We start from the raw sequence: 22,212 nt of genomic DNA, 5'->3' as shown, positions 1-22,212 counted from the left end.
GAGAGGGACAGAATCACTTTTTTAGCTGCCAGTTTGTGAACCGTTTGACTTCAGTTTCATTCCATTTCCACACATTTCCACAGCGACCTGTGCAGTCAGAGAACTGCTGGTTAAAAAAAAGTCTCATACATGACAGAGTATCACCAACTGCAAGTTACATTTTTTCTTTTCAGCACTTTCAGTCTCTCACTATAGCCGCTGTTACATTTTTGTTCTGTTTTCTCCAAATGTTGGGGGTATTTTTAATGACTTTTTTATGATTTTTAAGGTCAGATGTGTTGCTGGCGGGGAAACCCTCAGAGAAAGACGAGAGCGTTTTTTATTTTTTTCTCTCCTGGCTGTTTTCCTTTGACTGAACATTTTGCAGCTCCGTAAACTTATGAGACCAAATGGGTACTGTTATATTGCATTGTGTTGTAAAGTTTTATAAATGTTGGAACTCCCTATTCTAATGAAACTTTTATATGTTTTTATGTAAAAAAAAAGAAAAAAAGGAATAACTGAAAAAAAATGTTCTTTTAGTTTCTACCATTTCTAAAAGCAATGCATTTTGTGTTCGTCCTCTTGTGCAGAATTTTACTTTTTTTGTTTCGGTCAAGTGTTACTGCAGCAGCGTTCAAACGATATCTTGTGTTCTCAATCTGTGCATGATCCAACTTCAATGTAACAAAAATAGATTTCGACTTTAAAAAGGCTTTAATTTACCATTTTGCTTGCAGCTTCAAACTCAGTTTACAAAGCTGTGGAGCAAAAAAAAAAAAACCTGTAAACTGAGCTTTTGTACAGCAAAACTGTTTTCCTCCAGCAGAGGGAGCTCTTGTGCTAGAAATAGCTTGTTTTATTTTGAGGATGTTCACGTCAGTAGTGGGAACACCTCCAAGATGTCTTTTGTATTTTTTACCCCTCAAACGCCTCTGATGTATTACTTGTCTTTATTTGATGTATTAAAGTGTTTTGAATATCTTGTTCGTATCTACTGTTGTTAAAACACAAGGATATTTCAAGAACAATCATTTCAGGGAGACAAAAGCCCTGCAGCACCCAGTACCTTCAAAACAAAAAATGACCAGACCACACCTGCTTTTATTTTTTTTATGTGTTTTATTTACTCCTTCAATAAATGTTTCATCATCCCAAAACCCAGCATCAGAGCATTATCTGAGAAAAGTTTCCAATTCAAAACAACATGAATTAGGAATGAGTTACTCGATGCTGTGCAACAACACACAAGTACTTCCGAGTCCAGAGCAACTTAAGCAACAAAACATCTTTTCCACCTAAAACTTTCTTTTCAACAGCCTGTCAACAGATGCATTTACAGAGCAAAAAATAAAATATTCACCCCTTCATCTCCATTGTCAAAAAACCCATTTTATTTAATCAATTAACCTAAAAGAAAACATGTCCAGTAAAAAAGACAACCATAGCGATTAATAATAGGGAAACGTCCTCTAATCTTTAAGGGTACAAAGCCATGAAACCAGGACTATTTACTTTATGTGGATACGCAATGTGTATGTGTGTGTTTGTGTGTGTGTATGGAAACAGAAAAGAGCTTCTTTGTTTTAAATTAATGACAACACACAGGCAAGTTAAAATAGTCATGCTATCAGTATACAGAAATTGAGGAGGAGGGGGGCTGGGGATGGTGTGGGTCTAAATATACTAAATGTAAATATTGACAAGTATGAACAACGCCAGTGCAACCAGTTAGCAGGGACAATTCCTTTTCAGTGTGGTAGTGTTGGCAGGATTTCCCCTTTACTTCTCTTCACACCACTGGTTCTCTTTGCGTACCTGTGGACGAGACAGAGGAGGGACACAGGCTGAGTTTCCAAAAATACACAGAAGATACAAAAAATAATGTGTCATTTCGAGTATCTTGAGCGAACTATTAATTTCTTAAAATGTATTCAAGACCCTTTTGCTTCCTAACAGACTGATGATGGATGGAATAGCTACCTGGGCTTCCTCTTCCTCTGTAAAATCATTTTTGATGTTGAAAGTCTTCCTGATCTCCTCCGGGGTTTTGCCTTTAATCATGTTGGCCACCGTCTTGCAGGTGACATCTAACAGGCCTTTGATGTCCAAATAGTTGGCGGCCTAAAAAGGAAACACAACAGTGACACGAAGATTAGCGGGGAGGGTGGCAGTGAGGGGAAAAAAAGCTACATGGATGGACTGACACCTTTAGCATTTCAATAAAAATATCAACACTTAAACAGTCAGCCTGATGTTATGATGTTATGCAAAGTGAAATACAATGCTTTTCAATGTATGCAATAATCATTCATTGTGCAAAATAAGAAAAACACTGAAACTTAAGGTTGATGTTTTGTACATTTTCACTTTGTCAATTAAAAAATAATCTGTTTGTGATATTGGACGTCACACTGGAGACGCTGTAATGAGTTATTTTGCACGCCGTGTGCATCACGTGCCACCAGAGGTCAGTGTGGTGCATCAGGCAGCTGAGATGACCGCGAGAGCAACAGAAGAGCGAGAGTTTATTTTCACATCTAACCCCGTGAATTTAGGGATTATTCCGACCAAACCTGAGAGGCTGAATGACACAACAGTGCCGTAACTAACTAAACGACGAACAAGACTGACCAAGACGGTTTGGGTGAGTTTTGTTTTGTTTGTGTGGAGTTTGAAGTATGTTTTAAATTGTGTTAACAAGCCAATTAAACTAACGTCTTCGTCCGGTAAAAGAGAGAAACATGAATTCACAATGTGTATAGCTGTCTTTCTCTGTTAAATAAGATAAACACGTGTAAGAATACTACCTTTTGTTTACATCTCGTGACTGTACCGTGTATTGAGGAGACTAAAAATGACAAGACAGCCTTCAGAAGGTAGCAAACTCGCCAGCGCAGCACACTGATACCGTAATATACCGTGTAGGTGTATTACGGTATCAGCTTCAAATTGTTATTAAAAAAACGAGGCTATACAATGAAACCCAACGACTTCTCTTTTCGTGGTTAGCAACTTTGAACAGCAAAACGACTGTTGTAAACATTAAAAACAGGCCATTTACACAGACGACATTTTTACATCACGGTAGGAAACGCGCAGGTGTAAATAATGAAATTAATGAGGGCTGAATTCCATTTAGCTGCTCTGAGTTCAGGGTCTTATTATTTTTCATGCTTGTTCGCTCACTCTCGGTGGGAATACAACCAAGCCATCATTAGTGTCATTCAGGGTTTATTCAATTTTAGGCAAGCTAGATTTTTAATGTTAATTTGGAATGAAGTTTAAGACTAATTTTAAATTAACCAAAATTAAAGACAGATAATATTATTTTGTCCAAATGTTTATTGTAACATAAAAAGTGAAAAAGTTAAATTATCTATGTAAAACATTGAAAAATATTAAAACAAAAATTGAGTGAACACATGAAAGACGATGAACATATTATATTGTTATAGAAGTATATTTGGTTTACTACCAGAAGTGGGGCATATCTGGCTTTTTTTTCGGACGTTTTTCTTGGCAGTTATTTGTTTCTCACTCTGCAGGTGAAATTCCACTGCTTGGATTCCCATCATGACAATTTGAATAAGAGGAATTTATGAAATTATTAACAAAAAAAAAAAAAAAATAGATGTTACCAATTACTTTGAGATTTTACAATACAACGACCAAAAATGTAAAATAAATGTTTGGGCAAAATTATTCTTAACTCTATTTTTAAAATGTTGTTTTTTGGTTCAAGCTTTTTTTTTTTTTTTAACATTATTTATTTTTTCAGTTTTTATTACTGTAAAATCTTTTTTAAATTTTATCCCATGTGTCATTAAAAATGTCTTTAAAAGTATTAAATTTAACTTGCCTTAAGTTTTAGGTACCCTGTGCAAAAATACAGCAGTTTATATCACCAAGAGGCAGGATTTTATGACCGTTTCCCCTCCATCTACGGTCTTATGATCATTGTAATATTGATTTCAACCATACCTCGGTGCCCTACTTCTGAGTCAGGTTTTATTTTAAAGCCATCAGCTCACAAAATAAACTGAGATAACTAAACAAATCAACTCCACTTCTGCTCTGTTCCAGTAAACTTAAATCCCTTAATACCTGTTCAACTTCACATAGACCATTTGTCGGTGACGTATGAAAATGAATGCAAATTCGTTTTCATACGGCGCAGGAGCAACCACTGAGCTACTCTGTCACTTTATCCTTTTCAGCATCAACTAGCTTTGTGCATATAAACACACTAAGGGGGGCAAATCAGCTCAAGTGACAGACTCTCCCAATTTATGTTTCACTTCCTGGAAGCCCACAGCTTGTCCAACACATATTTCATCACTGCCAGCCTCAGCTTAGGTTACCTTTCACGTGCTCTGCCTGGTTTGCCTTCACATGCTGCCCAGAGAGAATCCATTTGAGTCCCTGTGTTTTTTCTCCTCATAACTGTCCTATCAAATCCCTACAGCAGCAAACCACCAATCTTCCAGCTGTTGCTAAGCAACTTTTGTATCTCTGTTCACCAAATGAAAACGCTCAGCACTCTGCCACAGCAGTGAATGAAAGGGAGCATCGCAAAAGAAGCAAACATATTCATTTCTACGTGTAGATGTCAAAAAGAGACACCAAAACAAAATACTATATCTGCAATGACAAAAAAAATGTGTCAAAGTAAAGTTCTTTAGAAATTAAATGACAGAATACCAAATGATTTTCAGGAGTGTCACATGAGTTACTGACTGTAAGTGTGTGTTGTGGGGCTAAAAAATATTTTACATTAAAATTGTGCGTCCTCACTTCCCATCTAAGGCAAAAACATAAAAAAGTTGGTGGGGTTTGGTGAGTAATGGTAGTAAGTAAGATTAAGCCACCATCCAAAGAATAAATGTAATGCATTTTAATATAATGTAACCTGTATTTACCAGAATTAGTTCAAACAAGGTGCCTTGGTCCACTTTGAGGAACTCCTGGTCCCATACAGGAATGTCATCTGTCCTCTTCTCCTTGTTCTCATCGTCCTCAGGAGGAGGGGGATCATCTTTGTGATGAGTGCACCACTGAATCACCTGAAGGGAAACAACACATACTTCTCATGTTAACCAAGGTAATGCACTACAGTACTCATAACTAGTCAAATATGCAGGGCATTGCTCAACACTGCACTTCAAACTGGAGCATGGGTGTTTAAACACCACACCACAATTGTTGTGCTCCATTTCTCTCATGAAAATGATCACTAATCCAGTTCATCTACAACTGAGTTATGACTAAAAGGATCTTGGAACATTTTTGTTAGACATAATTGCAGCTCTAAAGCACAAGCATGAACTTGTAGAGGAGGGAAATGGCAACAGGGTGCTCCCACAGATTTCATTAGTTGACTGGCAACATTTTAACAAGGACAAAAAGTGAACAAATGGGCTGCGCTTCATGGGTGTGACGGATGAACAGTAAATATGTGGTTATCATCTTAACCACCTAACTGAAATCAAAGTAACTTTAATACAACATATTATTAAAACTAAAATGTGTTTGATATTTTATCCACATCATTTGTATTAATGAGGGTGGTTAACAAATATTAAAAAACACGTTTTCTTAAAACACATAATTCAACAACATAACAGTCTTCTTCTGTCTCCAAAATGAGTTCAATTAACATCTAAAACAGTTTTAAAAAATAAACTGGCAACTGAGTAAACAATATATAGGCCACACATTTTAGTGTAGTAAGCAGCATAAAGATAAAACTTAAAAACACAGATGGCAATCTAACCTATACTTGTTTGCTGAGCAGAGAAAAACACCCAACTTAAGTTGAAAGATTTAAGGTGACCACGTTTCATCAAACATGGCAATTGACAATATTAATTATTGTGACATTATTAACAACATAAAAACTGTCAACCCATTCAATGTGCATGAGACCTATTCCAATCTTAACATATCTTCCTAGGAAAACAAAGTGAAAATCTGTCTCACAACACATAAGAAACCTTGAAAAATACCACACAAACTTGCTGAACACTGACCATCAATAAACACTGTGTGTGTGTGTGTGTGTGTGTGTGTGTGTGTGTGTGTGTGTGTGTGTGTGTGTGTGTTCTGTACCTTCTTGAGGATGGCAGCGTTTACATTAGGGAGAGGAACAGGGTCATCATCTCCTTCATCATCCATTCCCAAATCTGTCAAAGAATTGATGAATGTCATACACCAGTCTGTAATATCTCTACAAAATATGATTTTTCAGTAATAAAAAAACAGACCTTTATAAGATGCAAAGGGAAAAAAACATCATACAAAACTGGTCGTTGACTGACACTATGGACTCCAAAGTAAAGTGATGATTTAGTTATACCTTCTAACATGGTCTTGATGGTGACAGACTGTTTGGCTATCTCCACATCCACCTCGAAGATTTCCCCATCAGAGCTCTGTAATTTTATCGTGGGCATTATCTGTAGAGTAGAACAGAAAGATGATTAAACACATTAGAATGGTAGCTACATGAATAATCCCGTTTATCTGTACAAAAATTGATTAGCCAACAAAGTAAAGCTCTAACAGCTGACACCTCTTTGAATGTCTGGTCACTGCTAACGTTGCGGATAGCTAAGCTAATATTGACGTGATGGCTAGTTAACAACAGGTCTGATAACCCGCTTTATTAGTGAGTATCTAGTTAACGGTAGACCTGGTACATATATAAACACATTGTAGTATTACCTGAGCTGTTATTAGCGTGATCAACTTAAACGTTATGGCGCTCCCTCCAACGATCATCTAGCTAGCCACCTGTAACAGGCTAAATGACGGTAAATGCTAACCAAACACTTAGCTTGCTGTTAGTTTCCTTTATTAATAGACTGGAAGGATTGTCGTTAATGTACAAAATACCAGGTCCTCGTGTCAAACGCTAACTACAATACCCACCCGGGGTGTTTTATGAACCAAAATCTCCAGTGTTTGTTAAAATATCCAGCTAATCAGGCAGCTAGCATTACCATGCACAATGCTAGCATCGTAGCTTTCGCTAGCGCCTTGCTATGTCAACGAGGCCTCATAACAACCACACCGAGGCTATTCAAACAAAGATGTAAACAAAATGTAAAGATCGACTTGACCTCAATTTCCAAAGGTGAACGAAACGCGAAAATACATCTCGCTTTACGAAGCCACGTACCGTAAATGTTTTTAACTCGGATCCAGAGGTGAAATTCCTCTGTAGTCAACAGCAGGGCCTGACAGACGCGGAGGCACCGACAGCGGCTGGAAGTCTCTGGATCGACCTGGTAAGCCGCCCGGAGACCGACGATCGCTTTGTCAGATACAGGAGGAGAAAGAGGGGGTGGCCGCATGCAGCCCGCTTTTCCTGTTTATCTAATCCCGTTTTAAATTTTTATTGACATCAACACACTAAATTATCGTGAGATGTATGTGATCTTTAGTGGGCATGATACATCTTCACACCATTTGTATTTTTTATGACATTTTGGATAGATAATCAAATTTGAAATGTTTATATGGGAGGTTGCTTATCACTACACACATTATATCTATATCTTAATGAGAACGAAAATATGTTTTCAATATATTTTACCACATTCAGCTACATTAATTTAGTTGAACTGATTCGAGTGAAATGCATTATGCAGAGCCTGCTGTAAATTACAATTCCCAGTTATTTGGATAATTTCGGCATACTTTAAATTAACCCTTTCAAACCTGATGAAATTGGCTTAATTTCTTTCTAAAACATGGGAGTAATGAGCAACATTAGAAGAAATGACCCCAAAATTAGCTACAAAATAGTAAAAAGTTTAATAAAATTATCTGAAAATTAATTTTTAAATTAATTAAAAATAGAAAAAAGTTTTTTTTAAAAAACAACATGAAAATAAACTGGGAAAAGTGCTGTAAAATTTGTGGAATATTTCTTACCAAGTTACTTATTGCCTTTTTCCCCATATTTCTGAAAGAAATCAAACCAATTTGCTCAGAGTTCAAAGGTTAAAATACTTGTGAAAGCATCTGAAAGCAGCACAAGCAAAGTGATGTTGCTCCAGGTTTCAAAGGATTAATGTAGCCTTGTGCAGTATTAACTTACTTTTAGAAATTTGGAAAACAGTTATGCCGAAGCAGTGTCAACATCGTGGGGGACTAAATCTGCCAGGTCCCCCATCCAGGAAAAAAATTAAAAATTGAAAACTGATTTCCTGATTTCACTAGTATACTGTAATACTAGAACCGGTAGTAATAATTGTGGCTATTTGTTAGTTTTATTTATGATTATGATTGCATTTGCTAATTATTATTTTAGACAGGACTGTGCGGTTGTAGCAAGCAGCTTTAATATATTTCATTTCAAGCATATCTGAATCTTGGAGGAATGAGTCCCCTCAATATAAATTATAATTACAGCCTTGGAAAAATATGCCTTATGTATTTGGGCACAATGTGTCATTATATTATAACCGATTCTGCGATGTATTAAGGGACTGTTAGTTATTTATAAGCGGGAGGGGGGTGATGCAAAACAGGGGAGGCACAGATCATTTTTTGCCACTGGGGACATTGTTATGTTTTTTCAATTTGGCATTTGGGAGGGACAATCAACTTAAAGTTTATATATATATATATATATATATATATATATAACATTTTTTTAAAACAAAAAACAGAACCCTAAAACCCGCAAGTGGATTTTAAAGACATTTTTTCTTAAAAAAAAATTATAATAAAAAAAACATTATTTATCATAGTCAGGAACTCTTTAATATAGTTATTTCTGGTGAAGGGAGGGTCATGCCTTTTCCCCTAGTCATTCAGGGAGGCTCAAGGAAAATTATCTGTAACTCCAGGGAGGCCCATGAAAAAAAAACAAAAGAAAGTCACACCCCAGTCAACCTCTACCAGAAGTACAGTCCACAAAAAGGTGGATTTAGTGTTAAATTATTCTCTAAGCTACCATGGGGTGGCGCCTTCACCTTACCACAGATCCTTTTGAGCTGATTGTATGGTGCCTGCATGTGCCCATCGAAGTGTCCCAAAATGAAAGCCTTAGGTTTGAGTGCATCACGTATTTCTAAATGTTGCGTCACATTGATATTTTTTAATGGAAATATTATATAAAAATGTTAAAAGTGGGTGACATAGCTGTCATTTAGTTTACAATGTCAGGCAACACAGACCTTGAACTGCAGTGTCAGAATTATATTGTAATTATATTTTAATTTATATTTAATAATGTGTGTATGACAGCATGAAACAATTGGAAAACACATTCAGTATAGTGGTTGAATAAAATGTCAATCATATAAATTCTGCCATGAAAATTCTGACTTAAGTGTTTTGGGATTTTTTTAATTTGTGTTTCACTCATTATAATATTTATGATAGCACTTAAAAGCCACTGTTCCAAGGTTTAGACTACAAAATCCTATAGTCTAGGCCTTTAATAATTAGCCTTAACAGTAAACAGTTTCCCCCCGTTATAGGGTCTAAGGACAGAGGGATGTCGTATGCTGTAAAGCCCTCTGAGGTAAATTATGATTTGTGATAACGGGTTTTGTGAATAAAACTGACTTGACTTATATCAGATAAAAATGCTACTTATGTGGTGTTGAGGCTCATAATTGTGGTCATGTAGACAATGCTTCCTTTCTGGCAAGATGCAACATAGTGGCAAATGTTGGCTTTGTTGTGTGGGACATACATATCTGCGTCTCTTGATAAAATTTCTTAATCAAAGAACCTTTTGGATATTTACCAAGATGTCCTGATAAACTATGTATCAGTGAAACAGTTCTGTTACCATTACAGTAACACTCTGCCAGAGAAAGAGGTTCACCATCAGTGTGTGCAACCCCTGAACTAATTCCTCTGCTTTCGCACTGCCAGCCAACCTGCAGCCCAGATGGCTGACCTGTTCACTGGTTGGTAACCTGGCTGACTTCCAGGTGGTTCACTTCAAAATTAATCATAAGCCAGACCATAACACCAGTTGCCATTTTATTCAGGGCAATATTTTTTGGTATAATAAAATAGAGAAAAAAGAAAGAAAACAGCACATTCACATCAAGGAGCCACCTTTGTCTTTATTATTCAAATGGTTTGGTTAACAGACTCTGCAGTTCAGAGGGAGTCGGTGAGTTGACGTGGATGAACACTCCATCATCTGTCGATCATATACACCAAGCTGTGTGACTGCATAGGGTTTTCCTTACAAGTTAAACAGGACAAAAGAAACCTTGTGTAAAACTTGCCTGATGGGGGCTTTATTTTTCATTTTTTAAAAATCAAATAAGGAAAGAAAAAAATATCTGTAGTGTGAAATAAAATTTCATCTTTTGACATATGTTACATTTGTTTAGATTTACAAAAGTGCAAACAGATCATGTTCAGGTCTCCTAAATATAAGCCATGGCATGTGGGGTTCAAACAGTCGCATCTGAAGTAGCAAATTTGTCGACTTGGACCTCGGTGCCATGAGTCCAGCCACACCAGGTTCAGGATGAGGAACTTAAACATCACTGTTGTTTTACATATTGGGGGAGATTTTCAATACAAGTCTTCAGCAATGAATATTGTAATGATTATGGCACACACCTTTTGGTCCATTCATAGACACACAGACATTGTTTTTGCTAAATGCTTAAATAGGTCTTTGTGTGGATATACAATGTGCACTGCTGTGTAGCCCTCCCCCCAGTCTCCCACCCTCCCTTTCCTCATTCACGTTGTTATCTGTTGAAGGTCGTACATCATGGCAATACTGGACCTGGCTGTACAAAGGTCAGAATTTACAGGAAGTAATCTGGGGTGCGGCGAGTGACGTGAGGCTCCCCTCTGCGAGGCGCGGGATCGAACTGCAAGCTGGTTGGGGAAAAAAAAAAAAAAAGAAAGAAAAATTGTTTAGAATGATGCACGTATACACATCGTTTGTTTTTGCAAAGCCTGGAGCAGTTTTACAGATATTAAAGGTTAAAATCTGTTTTAGGGATCCACAGAATTACATGCTTCAGCTCCTATTCTCACTTTTTTGTTATACTTACAATGAGTATTTGAGGGTGTCGTCGAGTTCCATGATAGCTGCCTGGTTGCCGCAGCGGTAGCAGTAGTTGGGAGCACTAAATATTGTCACCACATTCCTTTCATGGCACCAGTTGTAACCCTGGGGGAAGCAGATGCATTATTAACTGGAGATGTATAATTCAGGGAAAAGTGCTACTGTAATGCAAATCTACTCTTTTTGAACTCAGTGTGATATGGCTTGTGTGTGAGAGAACTATCGTTTTCTGTAGCCGTGGTGTTAGGTGGTTATTTAGTTCAGTTTTTGTTTCACATTTCTTGAATGAATAAACACCTCAAAAGTGGGCATTTCTTAACTGTAGCTGGGAGGTGTATGTGCTGTAACAGCCACAGTCCTGAATTATACTTAAATGCATATTTGCCTGGTAAAATGACAGACACGCACCTCCATAACCAGCTGGTGGGCACGGGAGACCAGAGTGAGGCGGTTGGCGTGGTTGAAAGTCTCAGAGATGTCCTGGCCGAAAGTGTAGCCAGCACCTCGTGGGGAGATTCCCCAGCCGCCACGGTCATCGGGGTCTGACCACAGCAGGTCACACATGGGACCCTGTGGACGTCAAATAAAGAGTGAGAGGAGCTCGTTAGCAACATATCACAGACACAGTCCTGCTACCGATTACCTGAACAATAACCTATCACGTACAACTGCAAATACACTGGCTTATGGTTTATTTTTAATGTTCCCAGCCATGAAGCATCTCATAACTTTGGTGTTACACACACATTGAAGTATCATCTTTACCTCATGTGGCACTTCCTGTAAACGATCCAGTGCTCTGATGTGATCCAAAGTATCTATGGACGGTGACAGGCCTCCATGAAGGCAGAAAATCTGGAAGGATAGGAGTAAATTTTCAGAAATCCCATCAGCTTCTGTATCATCAAATCAACATTTTCCAAACTCGTAGTTTTATAGGTTTCATTCTACAATGCAACATTTTAGTTTGTCACAGCATGAAGTCCTTTTCAGCAGTTCCTTAGTGCATATTTATCGTATCTGTGAAACCAAGCCATGCGTGTTCTCACCTGAGAGTCTACCAAGGCAGTGAGAGGGAGATAATCGAACAGGTCTGTGAAGTACTTCCAAACGTTGGCATTACCATATTTCCTTAGGCACTCGTCGTAGAAGCCGTAAACTTGTGTGATCTGTCTGCTCTCATGGTTTCCTCTGAGAATTGTGATGCGCTCCCGGAAGCGTACCTGAAAGACGAGCAAAAAAACAAGGCTGTAAGATAATATTTTCCTAAAACACACAACTAAAATATAGTTCAAATGTGTGCGGGTCTTTGAAATGACTTACCTTAAGTGCTACTAATAAAGTGACAGTTTCTACAGAGTAGTAGCCTCTGTCTACGTAGTCTCCCATGAACAAATAGTTTGTATCTGGAGATTTCCCTCCGATCTTGAACAGCTCCATGAGGTCGTGGAACTGGCCATGCACGTCACCACACACTGTCACCGGACATCTCACCTCCTGGACATTTGACTCTTTGGTCAGGATCTCTTTTGCCTGCAGAAAAAAAATAAACACACATTTAACTTCATAAAGTTAAAAAAATGATTAAAAAAAATAGCAGAAAGTGTGAAATACAAAAACTGCAGATTAGGCAAAAACCTGGAAGAGCTTAAAATGCAAAATCAAACAAGTCAGTTTTCCACAATTTATGCATTGTGTGCTGTCTTACTGTGTTTGAAATGCAGGAGAATCCATGTGATCCTCCACTGTAATCACATGTTCTGTACACTGTAATTTTCTGCAATTCTTTGTTCTCCATCTTTATTTCAGGAACAATTTCCTGCCAACTTCTCTGCACAATTTCCACATCAGCCTCCAGTGGGTTCTGCATGAAGATGCTACACAGTGATTACAACACATCCCCCAACATCTCCACCATAATCTCTCCAAGGAAATAAGCCCCTACTCTGTGAGTATATATATGTGTGTGTGTGTGTGTGTGTGTGTGTGTGTGTGTGTGCCTGGTTTCCTGTGGGCCTGCCTTGCAGCACTTGGAAACACAGCTCTGCAGCCCTCAACATTTCCTAAAATCAATTAGAGTGATGCTCCAAAAGCCAAGAACAGAGTGGAAAACGGCCACTAGTGTCTGTGGATGAAACACTTGGTTTCCTCAAATTATTTGTTAGAGGGGACTCAGTTACAGCTCAGAGGGCTATGGCAACATAACAGTCAGCCACTAGAAGTCTAAAAGTGGAATCGTCAAAAATGTGTTCTCTTGGACACACTTCATTCTACCCAGAATTCATCACAGCGTAGACTGAAACCTTGCTGCGCCATTGTATGACTCAGTACGTTGCGTACAGCTATTTTTAAGAGGAAACACTTGGTCACTGTTATCTGCTGATTCAGTGCATACAGAAGAAAGATTTCACTTGCAGGTCAGCTGGTACATCTGTTGGCATCATCTGGCTTCATTTAAGCAACCACCTCTGTGCGCCTCATGACAGTAGTCCTTATTTAAGTATGAAATTGTAGAGTAAGCTTATGGGAGTTTTGACAACACGATAAAATTATTTTAAAAAGTGCATATTTCTGTCTTTAATTTTTAAAAAGATGAGCAAGCATTCTGTAAATCATTTTCACTAAGCAGGTGCCTTGTGATTAAGCAGCCTATACTGGGACTTTCCCCATTTAAAAAACTAAAAATAATGAGAAAGCTTTAAACAACACCAATACTAAATCTGGAGACCCACAACAAGGCCTATTCCTGGAGTCAATCTAGCTCGGCAGGCTGGTCTGACTAAGGGGTCAGTCAGCTGCATGAGCTCTTTAAAGGAGCTTTAAAGCCAACAAATCCTCAGCCTGAGTGAGAAATGGTCTGAGCTGAATAACTACCAGACATGTCTGACGCACTAAGCTGAATGAGAGATATCGGGCAAGAAAAGAGAGTGAGGCATCTGCAAAATCAAAGCAAAGTGGACAAAGAAACAGTTTGGGGAGGGGATATCTGCTTCCGATTAAATGCCTGTTTTTTTATCTGTGGCACATTCAGAGCAGCCTCCCATCTTTTTATACTGTTCCCTTTAAACAACAAATGCAACCACGGTGAGATAAAGAGAGAATTGACATTGACACACAGTGCTGAAGTTGGCCTGTCATCCCAGCAGATGGGAGAGAGAGAGAGACAGAGCCAGAGTGACCAGGACGGGAATGCAGTGCTGCACAATGCTGACCTATATTACACCCACAAACACGGCCTCCACGTGCCCATACTACCATGTGGCAGGAGGCATTTCAATGACTGGGCTGCAGATGACAGATTGACCGGGGCATCTGACTTAAAGCTAAACGCCTGTGTTAAAGTGGAACAGGAAAATATTTTTGTCCTCTTTTCCTCCTGATTACTTTGAGTGAGACAAGGTGAAATTTTTTTGCATTACTAAGTTGGCTGGGTCGCCACGTCTTTGATCCTCCTTACTAAACATCTTTTAGTTAACAGTGTTAAATTTAAAAAGTACAACTAGGCATGCACAATACTGGATTTTTGCCGATATCAAATATACCAATAGATAACAACTCATTTGGCCAATAACCGATGATATGTTGTTATTGTGAACTGCTTCCTGGGAGAACATACTAAGGAGACCCTTGATTTAAATAAAAGTATAACTAGACGATATCCTTAAGTGCTATTCCCTCTATCCATAATTCACAAAGACATCCACTACTAATTTGCTCTGCCAGAGCATAACACAATAAATGGCCTACAGCCTACTGAAACCTTACACTGATCTGTCACTGACGCATCAGATATCACCTCTGTCCTAAATTGGCTCAGCTGATTATAACTTGGTTAAATATGCACTTTGTGTGAAGCCAGAGCACTGACGACTTGGTGTGTCAGCAGATGCAAGTCATACCGTCTCCCTGTATGCTGCATTGGAGTACTGACTCGATTTCTTTGTTGTCGTCTGCTAAAGGTTGCATCAGACACTGCAGAGAAAGTGGGCCAGTGTTTTAATCTTTTTGTATACTCTTGTTTGCCCTCTCAAGAGTCTTTTAATCTTTAGTCAAAATCTTGCAGTTGTAAAAGGACCTCATTATCTGCCGTTATAGCTGGTTGTAGTAGTGGTTACAAATTGTTTATTCTAAACAATTCCACTTCAGTCTGCAGTTGAAGTGACATACCAATTTAAAGGTATACTTTGATGGAAAAGCTGACTGTTATCATGCCGTGTACATTTGCTTTTCTACGGCTTTGGGGAAAAAAAACTCAACCAGACGGAGAATTTCCCCTTTATTTTAGTTATTTTCAAAAGGCAGACTTTTTAAACATCCTTCCATTTAAAAAGTGGTTTCAAGTCTTAATTATTGTGATAAAACATTTGTTCAATCAAAACTAAACCTTGTTTTCAATCTTTTCAGGGTCATTCTGACTTATAACAATAATCATAATAATTCTGTAATACCATGATACCATGGAACTGTAACTCTACTGCAATTGTCAGCAATCAGTCACCTCACTTAAAAAAATATTGAGTATCCTTTTACCCATTAAAAAACATGGCAACAAAAATATGACAAAAAAACTCCAAACCTCGAACAGGATTAAGTTCTATTTGATCAAATATTACATAAAACTGGAGAAAGTAAACTAATTCGATGCAACCTGCAGCTTATGCTACAAGGATAATATTTTCGTAACTCCCCAAATTTAAATTGGATTTAGCGATAATCTCAGAAATTTATATGTGAGAGTCCTGTTTATCCACGAGACGACCTGTCACAGTTTGCAGGGTGGATGCCAATCCAGTTGTGAATGAAATGGATGACGGCAAAGGTTACGTAAGCACCTCTTCCAAAGTACAGACCACACCTGTAGCAGAAATGCCACAGACGGGCTGCAGGGAGGGAACCTTAGCCGAGATTACAGCTATGCCAAAGACGTCAGACACCACCACACAGTCAACAAACTGCTTAGCCGAGTGCTGAGAAGTGAAGTCAGCATTTTAACGTCTGCCGCAATATAATCCCATTAAAGTGAGTTAAACGCGGCCAAAGGTTCTCCTGGAGACATAAAGCTTGACGACTGGGCACAACCACAAACAATGACCTCACTCGCAACGTTTTAATGGTAGTTAAAAGTTAAGCATCTTCCTGACAACAGCACTATAATCAGTGTGGAAATCAGCACCAGCAGCAGCCAAATGATGGCAGAGTGTGTCTGTTTTCTAATGACAGTTTGTGAATTTTGCTGAGATGCATTTAAAAAGCTATGTCAACATCAGTCAGTCTCTTTGGTTGGAGTGTGTTCACAGGAATCACTGTATTGCGTGTTTTTGATATCCTTTTGTACTGTTTTCATCACTATTGGATTTATTCTTTGCTTAATAGGCAGGCGATACAAATATATTTACTATATCAGGCGTTTTTGTAGAAAAACAACCCATCATGTGAAACAGTCTGTCTCACTGACTCATTTTTCTGAGTAAAATCGTGACCTCAGTTGGCAAACACAGCTGTTTTTGCCGCCCTGACAAGCTGCATCAAACTGGTTTCAACATAGAACGAGGTCATACAGAAGACCTGAGCTCCGGGAAGTGGAGCAACCATGGCCACATGACTGTATAATTACATCATTCTGCAAACTCAAGATGATGTCATATGGTATTAATGTTTGAAGCAAAACCAGAACTCAGCATCTTACCATCTTTAATAATCAAATTTCCTTTTTACGCTGTTGTACTGTTGATGTTTTTTGCACCATTTACTGCTTTACATAAAATCTCTTGTGTGTAAAGCATGTTATCTTCACTAGAAGATAATTCACCTACCTCAAGACAACTGAGCTGCATATAGCTTAAATGGTTAGCAAACAGTGCTTTATAAAGAAACAAGTAAAGAACAGTAATGTCTTAATGGTTAAGCAACTCTAAAAGGTTTATTTTTGAACGGAGGGAAAGAAAGGTCATGAATAGGATACGTCTCTGACTGAGATACGCATTTAATTAAATTTACTCTGTGTAGTTGACAGGAACATAAAACCAATTTCCAGTGAGCAGAGCATTGTCTGCACTCACTTAATTTAAAAGTGCTAACTACATTAAGCACAATTAAATGATCAATCAGATGCCATCACTACTCTGGAAACAAACACATCTAGAGCCTCAAGATGGTGGAAATAATACTGCAATGCTGAAAGCTTAAAAATCTGCATTGAGTATAATAATAATAATAATAATAATAATAAAGATTAAGCTTGTAAGTGTTCCCTCCACTAGACACCAAACAGAAACTCTGATGTGTTCAGCCGTTTTTATGAGAATGCAGGAATGAAAAAAGTAAGAGATTACACAGCACATCACATTCCTCCACACCCCCATACATCCCAAAACAGAGACGGCCGCTCTCTGAGTCACAATGAACAGTGTTATCCTGAGTCACACACTCTGATCCCCTTAGCAACAATGGATTTGATAGTGTTAGTGATGCAACTCAAAATCAATCATATCCTCTGTTATTTTTAAATCAGGGAGGAGGTTGTGTGGGTGCGTTTGCTGAATATATTAACAAAAGTCAAGGAGAGGTGGATGGATAGGTGCAGATAGATGGTAGTTTGGAGCAACTGAGCGCATATGCACTGTGACAATGATAAAGCCTCAGGGTGAGGAAACTGTAGGTTTCCTTTTTCCTCTCAACTACCTTTTTGGGAAGCTTTGCTGCATTTGGGAGGAAACAGTGAAGAGAAAGAACAACATTATTTGTGCAGTTCCTGCTACTACATGTTCATGGTCAATCATTTTTCAGCTGGGCCTACAAATCATTCAATCTGATCCAAATCCGCAAGACAGACAAATGCAGCAACATGTCAAAGGATATCAACTGAAAAAAAGCCTATGGAGTCAAATGAAAACTGACAGTTTCCTCCACAAGGCACAACAATTATCTATATATGTATATCTTTATAAGCTTCCTACATTGACTAGAAGATGGCACAACATACATCTTGGGCCCTCAACCCAAACTGTAAGACACAAGGCATTTTAAACAACTGGAAGTGACCATATCAAAGACAAGAAGAAAAGAAAGCAAATGCTGGGATTAACTTAAATATAGCTGCCATTAACCTCCAGCGCACAGCGTTCCAAACATGGTAGTCAGTAGAGTTTTTAAGGCCTTTTACGAGCAGCGAGGGATAGAGCTGTACTAAAGAATGAGAACAAATTCCGCAAATTTAAAAAACATCTTTCCAAATTTAGCTTCTGGTCAGAGGGGTTAAGCTTAACAACATATTTGATATTAAAAAAAAAAAAAAATACCTGGATATCAGAAACATTTAGTGATCCAAACCATCACAAACTGACATTTCTTTTCATGAAATCATAAATCTACAGATAGATAAAAAGATAGCACATAGAAGCAAAGCAAAAAAAAATGGTTTTGATAAATGACAACCAACAACTTATTATATAACTTATTTTGATAAAAACAAGATTTTGCTGTTTAGCCCAGACACCTAAAGCTGGAGATCAGCAGGTGGTCTGAGCAGAAAGGATGTTGAGGAGAGATTGGGGTTAAGCTCCAGCTCAGACCAAAGCAGTCACCAGCCAAATCAGGAGCAGAGCAAAATCACGTGTGGAACATGAAAACATTGTACATGTTTTGGCCTTTATTGTTTGTTTTTATGAATTACAAGGTAGCAGTTAAAATAAGGTCAAAGTTCTGGCAAAAACTAGTGAAGTGACCAAAAGGTCAAAGCCACACTAAGATGACAGCACCTCTGTGACCTCAAAGATGAGTGTCAGAGGGAAGGTCTCATCACCAAAAGAGTGGCTGTTTGGTCAGCCACGTCATTTTTAGTCTCCACGTAATTTGCTTACACTAACATCTATGTTTCCCTGTATAGATCACACGTGAAACAATGTCCACCAACCACCACTTCCATGCACTATATGCATTATAATATGCATGGATAACGAGTCCACAAACAAGAGCTAAAGATTAACATGGTTTAGGTGTTAGAGTTCATACTCACATGACACATTTTACCACTTAAGTCATATAATGTCATGTTTGAGTTTAAAAATTGACATTTTGTAGCCTGGTAAACATGAAGTCTCACTACTTATTTACTAGAGACATATAGGGGTGGAGGACACAAATCAATACAGTATAGTATTTCCATACTTTTGTGTGCCAATACTGTATCAATACACTGATGCCAAGAATAGTAATTTTTTGAATATAAATAAGAAATACTACAACTAGAAATTACACTCTTGTTAAACTACTAGAATAATTACTCAATTGTTTTTTTTCAAGTCCACTTGATACATTTGCTGCAATAAAAAACAACTGAAGTGAGATGAACAGACTGAGAACTTGATTTTATTAGATAGAAAATATGCTGACAAAGTTTTCCTTTGGCAACATAATTTGTAGTTGAAAGACGGTAATTAATCACAGTATATTGTATCATTGTATCACAACACTCTGCATATCGCAGTACATTTAAAATCTCAAAATATTGTATCGTGACTCAAGTATCGTGATAATGTCATATTGTGGGGCCTCTTACACAGTACTCCAGGAATGAATCCTAAAAAGCCAGAAATGAGTTAGAATTTCAGCACCTCGGCTTCCCTCGTCTTGAAGTCAACACGTATTTGGATGGGTTTTTGGTTAGATGTCTGAAATAAGGCCTGCGGCTGACACAAGCTGAAGAGACTTTCATATTTTATTTGACGACATGAAATGTATCAGTTAAAACCCTACTTGTGAACTTTGAAGCTTTTGTGTTTTTAAAAAGGCAGTTGCTAAAAAGTGGCTAAATGAGACTACAGAGCGTCACCACACCGAGCTGAACGCTGCCGTAATTTGATGGCAATGTTAAATCACGTGACCGCGGTGTGGAGTGTTTATAGCCTAACATTAGCTTTTTACTTCTGGCAACTGCATTAAGGCTTCAAAAATCCCAAAAGTGGATGATTGTCTTGCTGAACAAATCATATACATATGGTTTGACAGCTGATTTTCTACAGTAATTCAAAATCTAATGGAGAAATCCCTTTCGCTTTTAGCCAAGGGAACCAGGGCGACGCTAACTTCCGTGTCGGCCAACAGAAAGACCGGCAGGAGTAACAAGTTAAATGCAAACTTCTTCACTACCTGAAAAAAAAGCAGAGTGACTGTGTGGCACACATGCGGAGAGGATGGTAAACCAACTTTGTCTTAGTTCAGCTCACGTTGCTTACTGTACATGAAGTGTTTTAAAGGATTTAATGTGCATTAAGATGAAGTCTGTCATTAGGGTCGACCAATATTGGTTTCTCAGGGCCAATACAGACACTGATTATTAATAGTCAAAGACACTGCTACTTGATGTTTGAAACCAATACACATTTACACTAAAACTGAAAATCTTTGTCAATATTTAGAATTTGGAATATAACAAACTCCAGCACAAAGCTTGGACAAATGTTAAATCAAAACTTAGCATATACAGCAAGTTCCCAGCAACTTTTAACAGTCAAGTTTAAATGTAAATAAAAACAAATCAATAAAAATAGCTTTCTAAGATTTTACAAGGTTGAGGTTCCTCCCATGCTGACACTTTCTTTGCACTTTTCAATTAATTTTATCACCGATCATTAAAATAATATGCCGATACAGATAATCGGTAAAATGCCAAATATCTGCCCAGGCCGATAATCTGTCGACCTCTACTCTTTAAAGATAGAAAGGCTCAAAATATAGATTTTACAAGTGTTTGTTTGATACCACAACTCAGCTACCTTTCTTTATTCTACTTAGTACCAGCTTACGCACTGATAACATGAGCCATAATGTGCAGTAATGAAGCAGTCACTTAAAAACTTGGCGTAAACTTTTATGGCCACAGCTAGCTGGCTAAAAGAGATGCTACAGGTCACAGTGACAGTGTGAATGAGGGGGCTGTAAATGTGGTATGTGACTTGAATCCACAGTACAACTGACACCTTCATTGCGAGTAAACCTATAAGTTAGCGACAACATGTCCTTGTAATTCATTATTTCTCATATATGACAACAGGCAATGATTTTAACGTCCAGAACAAAACGACTTATAATGACTGTCAAATTGAAGCGTAGTTGAAATGTACACTATAGACGCCATTTTAAGAATGTCTGGAAGGCGTCGGTAAGGAGAGAGAAGACAGTAAATTGGGGTTAAGAGAGGGGATTTTTCTTTTTTAAAAAAATAAAAAATAAAATAAATCTCACCTTTTCACATAGTGTCTTCACTTGTCCCTCCGACAGCTGCTTGCACTCGTTTAGCTGCTCGATCCACTGATCGAGTTCTTTCGTAAACACCTTTTCGTCCATTTCTGTGTATTTTCGGGGTCGCCGCTGATCTTCTGCCGCTGTGTTATCGTTAGCTACTTTCGGTTAGGAGACGGTTCCTCCTCCAGATGTTGTCGTCTTTTCCGGAGCTGACAAAAGTGGCCACGGAAGGTGCTAGCTGCTCCCCTGCGAGAAGACGCATGTACCTCTGGCAGCCAGATCGCTATGATTTGACTGAATTGAAACTGAAGAGAGGGAGGGAGAGACGTCAGTTGGTGATCCACCCTGGAAATATGTTCAAGTTGAGCTCTCCGCAATAAAACACTGCAATTCCGGTTGTGGCCTTCAAAATAAAAGTACGGAGAACACGTGGCGCACAAAACACTTGCATTGGTTGCTTTTGTCTTTTTACTGTTATTTGATTAGATGCAGCAGTTGACTATTTTAGTCAATGTACTGAAGAACCGTACTTTAGTGCAGTTTTTTAAGGTACTTGTTCTTTGAGTAATGTCATCCCATGCTATTCAGAATCAGAATTAGCTTTATCGGTCAAATATGTGCACTTTACATGCTTTGCATTTTGCTTCACACTTATGCACTGCAGCACCTCTTTAAAATGTTGTATTTTCCTTAATTTTGCATCCTATATTTTGCTTTATTTTTATTAATATAACTCAATGGGTTTTATATATGTTCAACGTTCTGATGCAATGTATTATGTGCATTATATTTTTATCCTTATTTTTTATTTTACTTTTGTTAGAATTATCAAGTGGGTTTTATCCATGTGATGATGCATTCTATGTACTCTATTCAGATCTTATCTTATTTTCACACGCTGGTTTTTTCATGTCTTTATGTCT

General features: G+C 38.0%; 2 protein-coding genes and 1 long non-coding RNA gene across 3 annotated transcripts; 1 reads left to right on the top strand and 2 right to left on the bottom strand.

The window, feature by feature from the left end:
- Window positions 1-1,081: 1,081 nt before the first annotated feature.
- skp1 (S-phase kinase-associated protein 1) lies at window positions 1,082-7,293 on the bottom strand. Its single transcript, XM_042499731.1, has 6 exons — window positions 7,163-7,293; window positions 6,338-6,437; window positions 6,091-6,164; window positions 4,902-5,045; window positions 1,963-2,103; window positions 1,082-1,797 (listed from the first exon to the last, which is right to left on the bottom strand). Exons 2-6 carry the CDS (start codon window positions 6,432-6,434, stop codon window positions 1,762-1,764), a joined length of 492 nt encoding a protein of 163 aa, XP_042355665.1. The 5' UTR covers window positions 6,435-6,437; window positions 7,163-7,293; the 3' UTR covers window positions 1,082-1,761.
- LOC121952875 lies at window positions 5,003-15,461 on the top strand. Its single transcript, XR_006106467.1, has 3 exons — window positions 5,003-5,083; window positions 12,857-12,995; window positions 14,191-15,461. It is a non-coding gene; the product is annotated as an uncharacterized LOC121952875 (long non-coding RNA).
- On the bottom strand, window positions 10,057-21,605 carry ppp2cab (protein phosphatase 2 catalytic subunit alpha b). Its single transcript, XM_042499730.1, has 7 exons — window positions 21,290-21,605; window positions 12,371-12,580; window positions 12,097-12,270; window positions 11,813-11,902; window positions 11,456-11,617; window positions 11,034-11,152; window positions 10,057-10,854 (listed from the first exon to the last, which is right to left on the bottom strand). The coding sequence occupies exons 1-7, from the start codon at window positions 21,389-21,391 to the stop codon at window positions 10,782-10,784; spliced, it is 930 nt and encodes a 309-aa protein (XP_042355664.1). The 5' UTR covers window positions 21,392-21,605; the 3' UTR covers window positions 10,057-10,781.
- Between the last annotated feature and the right edge of the window lie 607 nt (window positions 21,606-22,212).

Source organism: Plectropomus leopardus, chromosome 13, assembly GCF_008729295.1.
Source record: "Plectropomus leopardus isolate mb chromosome 13, YSFRI_Pleo_2.0, whole genome shotgun sequence".
In the NCBI taxonomy this organism is placed as follows: Eukaryota; Metazoa; Chordata; class Actinopteri; order Perciformes; family Serranidae; genus Plectropomus; species Plectropomus leopardus.
This window is presented reverse-complemented; position numbering and strand designations above follow the sequence as displayed.